Below are 12,296 nucleotides of genomic sequence, written 5' to 3'. Positions count from 1 at the left end.
GACGTTTCTCTCTGGCTGCCCTTAACATTTTTTCCTTCATTTCAATTTTGGTGAATCTGACAATTACGTGTCTTGGAGTGGCTCTTCTCGAGGATTATCTTTGTGGCATTCTCTATGTTTCCTGAATTTGAATGTTGGCCTGCCATGCTAGGTTGGGGAAGTTCTCCTGGATAATATCCTGCAGAGTGTTTTCCAACTTGGTTCCATTCTCCCCGTCACTTTCAGGTACACCAATCAGACATAGATTTGATCTTTTCACATAGTCCCATATTTCTTGGAGGCTTCGTTCATTTCTTTTTATCTTTTTGTCTCTAAACTTCTCTTCTCACTTCATTTCATTCATTTGATCTTCAATCACTGATACCCTTTCTTCCAGTTGATCAAATCGGCCAGTGAAGCTTGTGCATTTGTCACGTAGTTCTTGTGCCATGGTTTTCAGCTCCATCAGGTCATTTAATGACTTCTCTATGCTGGTTGTTCTAGTTAGCCATTCTTCTAATCTTTTTTCAAGGTTTTAGCTTCTTTGCATTGGGTTCAAACTTCCTCCTTCAGCTCGGAGAAGTCTGATCGTCTGAAGCCTTCCTCTCTCAACTCATCAAAGTCATTCTCCATTCAGCTTTGTTCTGTTGCTGATGAGGAGCTGTATTCCTTTGGAGGGGGAGAGGTGCTCTGATTTTTAGAATTTTCAGCTTTTCTGCTCTGTTTTTTTCTCCATCTTTGTGGTTTTATCTACCTTTCATCTTTGATGATAGTGATGTACAGATGGGGTTTTGGTGTGGATTTTCCAAGTGCCTTGTTAGTTTTCCTTCTAACAGTCAGTACCCTGAGCCGCAGGTCTGTTGGAGTTTGCTGGAGGTCCACTTCAGACCCTGTTTGCCTGGGTATCAGCAGCGGAGGCTGCACAACAGCGAATATTGGTGAACAGCAAATGTTGCTGCCTGATCGTTCCTCTGGAAGCTTCATCTCAGAGGGGTACCCACCCGTGTGAGGTGTCAGTCTGCCCCTATTGGGGGGTGCCTCCCAGTTAGGCTACTTGGGGGTCAGGGACCCACTTGAGAAGGCACTCTCTCTGTTCTCAGATCTCAAACTCCATGCTGGGAGAACCACTACTCTCTTCAAAGCTGTCAGGCAGGGACATTTAAGTCTGCAGAGGTTTCTGTTGCCTTTTGTTTGGCTATGCCCTGCCTCCAGAATTGGACTCTATAGAGGCAGGCAGGCCTCCTTGAGCTGCGGTGGGCTCCACCCAGTTCGAGCTTCCTGGCCACTTTGTTTACCTACTCAAGCCTCGGCAATGGCGGGCACCCCTCCCCAGCCTCACTGCTGCCTTGCAGTTTGATCTCAGACTGCTGTGCTAGCAATGAGCAAGGCTCCATGGGCATGGGACCCTCTAAGCCAGGCACGGGATATAATCTCCTGGTGTGCCATTCCGTAAGACTGTTGGAAAAGCACAGTATTAGGGTGGAAGTGACCCGATTTTCCAAGTGCCATCTGTCACCTCTTCCCTTTGCTAGGAAGGGGAATTCCCTGACCCCTTGCACTTCCTGGGTGAGGTGATGCCTTGCCCTGCTTTGGCTCACACTCGGTGGGCTGCACTCACTGTCCTGCCCCCACTGTTCAACGAGCCCCAGTGAGATGAACCCAGTACCTCAGTTGGAAATGCAGAAATCACCTGACTTCTCCGTCGCTCACGCTGGGAGCTGTAGACTGGTGTTCTTCTTATTCAGCCAGCATTTTCTGTGGTTTAAGAGGCTTAACTATAGGAAGGATCAGTGTCAGATCAGGCAAGTAGAGGTAGGGAATTTGTAGGATTCTTGTTGGGTGGTTTCTGGTTCTGATGTGTTTTCTTTTTTTTATAATTATCCTGGGTGATATTTCAAACAGAAGAGACTCAAATGGTGAACCAACAGAGAAAGGAAAGTTCAAAGCCAGAAAAGCACTGCTGAGCAGTGGGGCCTGGGGGTGGAAAGGGAGGCATAAGTGCCAAAATATATGATGTTAAAACTCAGAAAGATCAGGAATAAATCCTGAAGTGAAGTGTGAAGTGGCAAAGCATCCAGTTTAAGGCATACAGAATACCAGAGAGAGGAAACCTGATTTATGAGGTGCCTGCTACAGGAATGGCTGGGCCTGGGCTGGCTGGCTTAAATTTGCAAGAGAATGAGGTAACTTAGCCTCACCAGATTCTTGGGAGGGGTGGGGTATGGTGGATGGGAAGGAAGACATGCAAAAAAATAAAATCAGATTTCTAGCTTCATTAAGTTGATAATCTAGTTGGAAATATAAGATTAATCTATGCAAAACACCTGGAAAGATGCTTTGCTAGTTTTCCTCAATGCCGTTATTTTGTTGTTTCAAGTATTTGCATTGCTAGGAAGTTAAAAGTTAACTTACAATACAGACAATAATTAAACAAGAAGATAAGTTGAAAATAAAAAACAGCATGCAATTAAGGGTGAAATGAGAGATATAGTAAAAAGATAACTGGCCTAATTTGAGAGGGGATAAAGTACAAAATGAACTGTGTTTGTGAAGACTTCTTGGAAACAGACATACACAATGGTCATTATAAACTGGGATGTTCTATTATCTTAGTTATGACCCAGAGCTAACAGAAAGAAGTGGCTCTACATCGCACATAGACTGCAGAATGAGCCCCTGGAGTGAATGGTCACAGTGTGATCCTTGCCTCAGACAAATGGTAAGTGTTCATCTCCCTTCCCCACTGACCTCCCCAAATGGAAACTGTATTGCTAGCCTCTCCAGAAAAATGACTATGAGGCAGGGAGCCCCACAACTGAGTTCCAAACCCAGAAAGAGAGATAAACACTTAAATGTATGTTGCTAACTTTTCCAGGAAATCTTTATGTTGTACAGAATACTAAATGAGTGTCCAGAGGAATCATCTGTATAAGAGGCTGCCAAACCTAGAACGCAGAGTGTTACCCTAAATAACATCTTCCACCACTTCTATCTTAAAACCATTGACTCATTGCAGGGATATAGTTGTACGGATGCACCTTTAGACCATACCCTTTTTTTGGCATTAGAAATTCTAATCATTCCAACTGATATTGTGCAGTTTCGTTCAAGAAGCATTGAGGTCTTTGGACAATTTAATGGGAAAAGTTGCACCGACTCTGTGGGAGACAGACGAGAGTGTGTGCCCACAGAGCCCTGTGAGGATGCTGAAGATGACTGCCGAAATGACTTTCAATGCAGTACAGGTAATCTTTGTGCTCCAATTGCTCATTGTGGGTTTCTGTGTGCCTTCCTGAATGAAAAGAAAAAAAAAAAAGCATATGCTTCTGGATACTTGGATTTCCAAGTGTGAAAGGCCCCCAAAGGGGCCATCTATATATTCTGTACAAAGAACTCAAATATGTTTTTCTGATACCTCAACTCCAGGGTTAAAATGCATTTGATAACTTCAGAAAGAAAGAGAATATTTGGCATTAGATACATTGAGTCTTTCCTGATTTTGATTTCAGGGAGATGCATAAAGAGGCGACTTCAGTGTAATGGTGACAATGACTGCGGAGACTTTTCAGATGAAGATGATTGTGAAAGTGATCCCCGTCCCCCCTGCAGAGACAGAGTGGTAGAAGAGTCTGAGCTGGCACGAACAGCAGGCTTTGGGTCTGTATTTTACTTGTACTTTCTCAGATGAAAATGAGTGAAAATGATCTCCATCTCTCTCACTGTGATAGACTGGTAGAAGCATTTGTGCGAGGGACACAGGTGATACAGCTGATGGGTCTGTATTATTTTTGAACTACCTTTGAGCTTAAAGGAAGTGCTAAATAAGCATCTCAGGATAATTTGGACAAATTGCCTGGCCTCAGTAGGGGTCTGTAGAGTGGACTAGATGATCAAGATGTTAGATGATTGTCTCTCAGTGGAGCAAGAGATGAAATCTCTCATTTAGGAACCTCTAGGAGACCACAGCAACATTGACATGATATGTTAACATTTGGAATGAATTTCCAATAGCAATTCAATTCAAATATTTGCATTGCTGGGAAGGCTGTCTTCCATTGGAACTTCTCCTGGATCTTGGGAGTTTCCAGCATACTGGAGCTGACCCAGGAGGAATGTGATCAAAGGAAGTAGTTTTGATGCCAGAGGATGATTATGTTGAGGTTCTGGTTCTCATTATAGAGAGCTGACATTTCATCCATTTTCCACACAAAACCTAAGGGGCTCTGGACAGGTGGCTGTAAGCTCAGATGGGATGTCTTGGAGTTTAGAACTCAGGATTATACAGAATAGAGACTATACGCAGAGAGATTCCATTCTATTCTGTTCTGCTCCATATATAGTCAGAGGGCATCCTAGGAATATCTACTACATGGCCTCTCTTACTCATTCTGAGCTGTTTTTGGTAAAGGTGGATTTGTTGGAAAATGGTCCCCAACAAAGACATGGTCATTCTTCCACCCAGTAGTATATTGAAAGAGATGGTATATGGCTTTATTTCCTCACCTATAATGTAATGTGTCTCTTTATGCTCGTAATTCCTGTGCCTAGGTCATAGTAGGTGCTCAGTAAATACTTGGTAGGTGGATAAATAGGCTAATTATTAATTAATGAATATCCTTTAAGTGCTTTCTAAAATATTGTAAATTCGCATCAGGTAAGACTGAATTTCTTTTCAGGGACAGGACTCCAGTCCTGGGTATGGAGATGGGGAGAGGAAAAAAGATAGGGGTGATGATAAGAGCAAGGCTGGTAGAAGGGTAAGGCAGTGGTTCTCAATCAGTGGTAATTTTTCCCCCAGCAGACATTTGACAATATCTGCAGTGGGTCACGCCTGCAGATTTTGGGAGGCTGAGGTGGGCAGATCGTGAAGTCAGGAGATCGAGACCATCCTGGCTAACACGGTGAAACCCCATCTCTACTAAAAATACAAAAAATCAGCTGGGCATGGTGGTGGGCGCCTGTAGTCCCAGCTATTTGGGAGGCTGAGGCAGGAGAATGGCATGAACCAGGGAGGCAGAGCTTGCAGTGAGCCGACATCATGACACCACACTCCAGCCTGGGTGACAGAGCAAGACTCAGTCTCAAAAAAAAAAAAAAAAAAAAAGAGAGAAAAGACAGCATCTGGAGACCACTGTAGCTGTGACATCTTGGGGGGTGGTGAGAATGGGAAGTGCTATTGGCATGTAGTGGGTGGAGGCCAGAGATGATGCTAAGCGTAGGACAGCCTGACCCAAAGTGTCAGTGCCGAGGTTGAGAAACCCTATACAAAGTTACTAGGCAGTTCCTATGATAAGACCTCTATCAAGTTTAGCTAATGAAGGAGATGTCTCCTCTCTCTAAGCCAAATGAAACTTCTACTTCTTAAATCTAAGTAAGAAAAATATCCCAGGATACCAAGACCCAGGCACCAGATAAAGCATTTCACATGCCCTTCATGCACTTTATAAAATCTTGTTCAAGCAGCATTCAAAATTACTTACAGTGCCTTTGGCCCTTAGCCTAAAGGTGGGAATCTCGAATCAAATGGATGGTCTTAGGCTCAGCAGGCCCTCTTAGTAAATTTTAGGCAGTAAATGGCATGGGAGTTTTCTCAAATCTTATAACTAGATCATGGTGTGCTCAAATGAGTCCTGATTCTTTTTATTTATTTCCTCAGGGAAAGACTGTGAGTCCATGGTGAAAGCCCATTACTACTTTATTTTGCTTTAATTGGGATCCAAGAAACAACTTTCTCTTTAATCTAGATAAAACTGCTTAACATATGTTATTTATTCTCATTCAATGCAAATTTATAGTTTGTCTTATAGGAAAAGAATATAGAAATATTGGCCCATTTAGCAGAAAAACAATCATTCATAATCTCTTGGTTTCCTTTGTTTAGGGAAAAGAAAAATTTGTTGCATAGCATTTGTCGGAGAGTTTCATAATGAAGCAGGGCTAGCTAGGAATTCTTAAATACCTCACGCTTTACCACAGTCAGGGTTGGTGTTAGTGACCATCCCACAGCTGAGTCTTCAAGGCTGTGTAAGAAGGTGGTGCCCCAGCTATGGGGAAAGGTCAGCTGCAGAAATGGAAAACGAAGTAGGTCCTGATAGAATCAGTCCATCAACATTTTTTATTAAATTCCCCATTACCATGAGTAATAACCTATGTTAAATTTAATCTTCATGAAACCTATTGTTCTATGACAACTTTCATTTGCATAATACTTTAAACTTTTCAAAATATGTTTCTACACTGTATCTCCATAGATTTTCCAAATAATCCTGGGAGATTGTTAGAGGAGGTATTATATTCATTTTATAGATAAGAACTGAGTGAAATAAATAAGGCCATTTGACTGATTAGTTCTAGCAGAGCTGAAACAAGTTTCTCTGAGTCTCATAAAACTATATTTTTCTACCATACCACCTTACCCTCTCCTCCTTAAAACCCCAGCCAACACCCACAGCAGTTCCCTCACATCACTACAAAATCCACAAGTCTTAACTTCAACACCTTAACTTCAAAGCAAAACTAACCTTAAAAAATGAAACTCCTTAAGTAGCTACTTATCACACAAATATTTGAATTAAGGAATACAGGAGAGTGGTATAAATCAGTAATTAATATTTACGAAGAGGTTTCAAAACAACATATATTGTTATATTTGTTATATGCTTTCATACCATTAATGTTGCATGTTTACTTACTATAAACCTCCAGTATTCTTATATGGAGCTGTGGATTCTTTGCGAAATAGAGGTAATAGGAGTACACTCCCTAATCATAGCAACATGCTTATAAACTACATCTACCCAATTCAATCTGGACAACCTCAAAAAGTCCTATCAATAGTCACATACAGTTAGGTTCTTCTACATGTGAAAGTCACAAGCACTCATGGTAATTAATTTATACTGTTTTCATTTGAAGGCCTCTCACATCTATGTTCTTATGCCAGGAGAATTGAGTTGTATCACAAATGTTTCAGCCTCTTATTTGTAGGCATCTGAGATTCTCCAGAAGTGTTTAGGGAAATCCCCCAACCCATCTCGCATTCATTGAAAAGGCGTAAGTCCAGCCAGCTGTAAGTGATGTACAATATGCCAGGAATTATTTTTTGTGATCTAAGCATAACACCACTTCTGTGAAGGGAGGTTTCTCTTCAGTTCACCTGGTAAATTGGAACTTCCTGTGGTTCTAGATGCAGGTGTGAAAGCAGGCATCTCTAAGCACTGCCAAAGAACATACTTTTTTTTATTATTTCCCAGGTGATGACTTTCCATCCATGAGAAGTGTTATGTTTCTTGGCAGAAAAAAATTGGCTTATTCTAGACTAGACTGGCTGTCTCTGTAGTAGTGGAACCAAGTCCAAAGCTTTTGAAACATTTCTTCCTTAGTTGTGCTTTAGACTGTGGATCAACTTCATTTTAACGTTCCAGATAGGTCCAGCCAACTGGCCAATTTGATGATCTATAAAACGATAACCTTCAAACTAGGATATGCATACCACGGGGTGCACAAAAACTTTCCAAGGGCAGACAAATAAGTCTTAAGGTAATAGTTTCCTCAACTATTAATTATGTAGCTAAGCTAATAGTAAATCCTCAACTTCCATATGTACATGTTTTTCATAAAATTAATAAGTATGACAATTCAGCTGCATCCAAGTTGTCAAGCCCATTCTCTTTTCTTGCTTTTTTAAACAATCACTTACTTCTTACTTTCTAAGAGCAGAGTATACTCCTCACCCATCTCACATTTTACTATAGAGAGGAAAAAAAGAAAATGACAAGAAACAACTCCAAATGTTAGTACTCAACTGGACTCCGACACCTTGAAGTTCTGTGATCTCTAATTCTTTTTATCAACATTGAAAGATTACCTAATCAACTTTTAGATAATGGAGCATAAAAATAATTTTTGATCAAAGATCACTAACTATGGGATCTCTTTTTGGTATATAACTCAGAAAAAGGGATTAAAATTGTGTGACATTGTTATAATAAAATTTCTTTTATTCTTATCTACTTATTTATGTTAGTAAAGCTTCTCAACACTTATAACTATAAAGATGAAAAGTAGGACTCAAATTGATACTGAACGCCGTCTCTTTCTAGCACCATGAATAAATGAATGAAGTAATATTCATTCATGGATGCAGGAACCAACATATTAATTTAAAAAGAAGACTCATTCATTTCATTAAGATAGCTTTCCAATAAAATTTTACTTATGTTTAGTAATGATTTTTTAAAATTTAAGATACTTATATATGCTGCTATTAATAAAGAATTTTTAATACTTAGACCCTATGGTCAAAGAGTATTTAATATTTTTAAATTTCAATTAATATCTTTTTGGTACAGAAAACTATGACAAGGTAATCAATAAAAACTTTCAAAAATAAACTATATTACATTAGGTTAAAATTCTATGAGGGAAATGGAATAGAAATATGGATTTGAGAATAAAAAGGGGCATAGAGTATATAGGAAGACGGTATGCCTTCTGTTCCCTTTTGCTGTGAACCTAAAGCTGCTCTAAAAAGTAAAGCCTATTAAAAAAATAAATAAAAAGGAATAAAAATAACTAAAAATTTTCCAACTGTTAGAAAAATATCAATGCTGTATGACCCAGCATCACTACAGCATTTATATTTATTGATTTTATCTTTAAAGTGGTAAAATAATTATATGTTAAAGTACAAATAATGACAACATTATTAGGAATTATATTCTTTGCATCTACTTAATCTTAAGATGAAAAATATTAGATGTCACGCTAAAAATGTGCAGGAAAGTATAATTTATCAAAATTCCCTTAGAGGGGAGACAGAGTATCTGAAGACCATTACCCTCATAACATGCCATTTTCGTCTCTGAACTCTCACCCACACATTTCTCCTGCACTAGCCCCATCCCAATTTTCCCACCCCTCAAAACCCAAATCAAATCTTTCTTCTTCTAAAACTCTTTTAATGACCCTCCCATGGTGATTTCTTCCTCCAGAAGACTCAATGTGTAAAGCACTCACATGTACCACTCATTTGGCACAAGTACAATCCTCCCTTTCTACCCATCAGGGATTGGTTCCAGGACCTCCCACATGTACAAAACTTTCCGGATGCTCAAGTCCCTGATATAAAATGACATAGTATTCACACATACCTACGTACATCCTCCTGTACTCTTTAAATCATCTCTGGATTATTTATAACACCTGATACAGTGTAAATGCAATATAAATTGTTGCTATACTATAAGAGAAAAAAGTTTGTACGTGCTTATCATGTACATTTTTTTTCCCAAATGTTTTCAGTCCATGATTGGTTGAATCCACAGGCACAGAGCCCACAGATATGGAGGGCTGATTGTGTATTCTTCCTTGGCCTGGTTTTTGAAATTGGTGATTTTATGTTCTACTCGTTGATTTGAACACAATTCGCATGGAAGCAGAGAGTGTATATAAACGGTCTTAATATTCCCCCCTGCCAACTGCAAACACTGTACAACACATAGATATAGTAGTCACCTAAGAGCTAATCATCAATAGAAACAAAGGTTGATTTCATTGTTCACTGAAAATAAAGAGGTACAATGTCTCTGTTAAAGTAGATACACCAGATATGTAGTTCACTATCATATAAAGAAAGTACATTTTCTGAGGTCTTGTTTAAGAAACAACCCAGGTCATTTGCTTCCAGTATTTTATGTCTTAGTAGTGGAGAGCTTGCGTCAAAACCTTAGCGATACAAAAATAAGTGTTTATTTCTCACAAGACTGGGCTTCACTGGGAGCTTCACCTCAAGCTGCAACAGCTGGGGTGGTTCTGCTTTTCACTGGGATCACTGGGATAGCCAGGTTGAAGGGGCAGCGGCTACCCATTAGAAGCCCTTTTCAAGACAATGGCACAAATACACGAAAGCAAAAGCAATGAATGAGGCCTCTTCATGCCCACGCTTTGAACTGGCCCACTGTCACTCTCAACTACATACCATTGGCTTAAAGTAAGTCACATGGCCAAGCACAAAGCCACTAGGGAGGGAAGTGTACTTTGCCCGTGATGAGGTCATGGCAAGGGTGCACATGCAGAGATGGGTAAAGAATTGGGACCAAAATTTTAATTTATCATGAGGAATAAGGTGTTTAAAAAAGTAAATCAAATATATAATTTTTTTCTTTTTTCTCATATTCAAATTAATAGGTCTAATTTTGACCCTGTATTAGAATTTTAAGGCCATAGCATTTTTCATGAAACGTATTTTGGTGGGACAGGCAGTGAGAGGTGGTCAATTTTATCTATATGTCAGCCTTGAGGAAGATATTCATGTGTCAGTTTCTTAACTTGCCTTCCATTAAAGTTGAACCACTTTAGATTCACTTTAGAACTTTGTAGATTCAAAGTTTATGTAAAATGTGCTATATATATAAACATGTTTTTAACTAACCCACTAGCAGTAGGAAACCCTTTCAATTATTTCTCTTGCGTAAGCCATGGGTTTATGGTAAACTACCCACTCTTTGACAAATTGGTCTTACAACCAACATCCAGATTTGTAATCCAGTTCACTGGAGTTAGGAATGTGTCCTAGAGCCATGGAAGAGTCTGTGCTTTTGTGTCAAGGTAAGTTATAGATTTGATCCTCAAACCTACTGGCCTCCCTGGCTTGGGGCCGTTTATTCCAGATACAGCCTAGACAGCAATGACTGTATTCCTCCAATGAACAGAGGTGTATTTCACAAGGAAATAACTGCTTCTTGTTCATATATTGTTTCTAAGCCTACAAGTAAAATTTAACTTTTTAAAAAGCTAAATAAGATTTATATTTATGAATGAAAGCTTGCCAAATAAAAATATTTTGCTATGGGAAAAAATAGAACTTTTGAGAATGCCTTGCCAGGATGCTAAAATTTTTGTGTTCATCTTGGAAAGTGTAATGGGAATAATATAAGCCTGGAGGGAATGAGGTTCTTGACAAGCAATGAGACAGCTGGAGGAAAAGGCTTAAGTTTAAAGAGAATGGGGAGAGAGAGAGAGAAAACCCCAATGTTGATTCATAGATGAAAAATTACATGCATATGTTATATTGGCCCCCTGAGATGCTCTGTTCTCAAATAATTTAAATAGTTGGTATTACAGCATCAGTTATTGGTTCACTAAGGGAGGTTAGGTAAGAGTTACAGCAGTGAAGTTAAAACTCCAGGAACCAGATGGTCCCATGTGCCTTACTTATTGCATTTCTTTCATTGCACTCTAAACAGTGCCTTAGTTGCCTAAAAGAGTTCACAAGGCTCTCCTAAGGTATGCTTTCTGCCAGAGACACTGTGCCAAGGTGAACAGGCTCTTGCTTCTGTTCCTGATTATAGCACACACATATTGGGTGACGGTGACATGAACTGAAGCTGTCTCACTTTTTCCAGCTACAGAGGGCTGCCTTGCATTACGTTGTGGTATTTCCACTTCTGATACTACTCTGTTCATTCTCAGGATCAACATTTTAGGGATGCATCCCCTAAGCACACCTTTTGACAATGAGTTCTACAATGGACTCTGTAACCGGGATCGGGATGGAAACACTTTGACATACTACCGAAGACCCTGGAACGTGGCTTCTTTGGTCTATGAAGTAAGTCTCCTCAGAGGAAAACACATTGTTCAACTTTTGGCTGAAAAATTGCTTCAATAAGTTTAGTACCAAACAATTGAAAAACTCAGTAGAGTAATAATTTCACATGAACACAAGACTCAAACAAGAGGCAACGTAGTTTGGATCTCTTTAGAAATATACAATTGTGTCTTCTCGATCCTCAGTAACATGCACCTAGTGATAAAGATGTGGCAAATACCTAGACTCCATAAAAAGAATTATCTAAGGATCTAAGATAACTAAAAATTAAATCAGTGCTGATTTAAGTAGTGATAACACTGCTTACATGCTACTTGGCTTTTGCTGTTATTGTTTGCTAGCCTCCTGATGAAAACTCACCTTTGCGTTGGTTTTCCTTCAGAATCCCCCTATGAAGAGCCTGCTTGACTAATGTGAGTGGCTATTGTCACTCACCTTAAACTCCTCTACCTCTTGAAAATGATGCATAAAAATGATTTTTACTCTACACAACACTATTCCAAACTTAGCTATCTTTCTTAAAATCACTAATTCTCTAGAACAATGACAGACTGTAGCCCTCCACCATTAAAAGGATTAATATTTATCACCTTTAGAGATTCTTTCTTTGTTCCAAGCAAAATATAATGAAGAATAATAATAAACTTGCTCTGACACAGGAGCTACAAGAGTCTGTTTCTTAAAATGGTCCCATTGGTAAAGAAGA

At 39.4% G+C, this 12,296-nt stretch overlaps 1 protein-coding gene across 1 annotated transcript in view; it reads left to right on the top strand.

The window, feature by feature from the left end:
• The window catches only part of C9 (complement C9), an 80,822-nt gene that overhangs the window by 19,271 nt on the left and 49,255 nt on the right, over positions 1–12,296 (top strand). Inside the window, exons 2-5 of the mRNA XM_032135350.2 lie at positions 2,593–2,698; positions 3,080–3,224; positions 3,489–3,636; positions 11,452–11,590. Of these exons, the coding sequence (XP_031991241.1) occupies positions 2,593–2,698; positions 3,080–3,224; positions 3,489–3,636; positions 11,452–11,590 (538 nt within the window). The remainder of the gene's footprint in view (positions 1–2,592; positions 2,699–3,079; positions 3,225–3,488; positions 3,637–11,451; positions 11,591–12,296) is intronic.

This window comes from Hylobates moloch, unplaced genomic scaffold (genome assembly GCF_009828535.3).
Source record: "Hylobates moloch isolate HMO894 unplaced genomic scaffold, HMol_V3 SCAFFOLD_17, whole genome shotgun sequence".
In the NCBI taxonomy this organism is placed as follows: domain Eukaryota; kingdom Metazoa; phylum Chordata; class Mammalia; order Primates; family Hylobatidae; genus Hylobates; species Hylobates moloch.
Note: the sequence above shows the minus strand (reverse complement) of the source record. Positions and strands in the feature narration are given on the sequence as shown.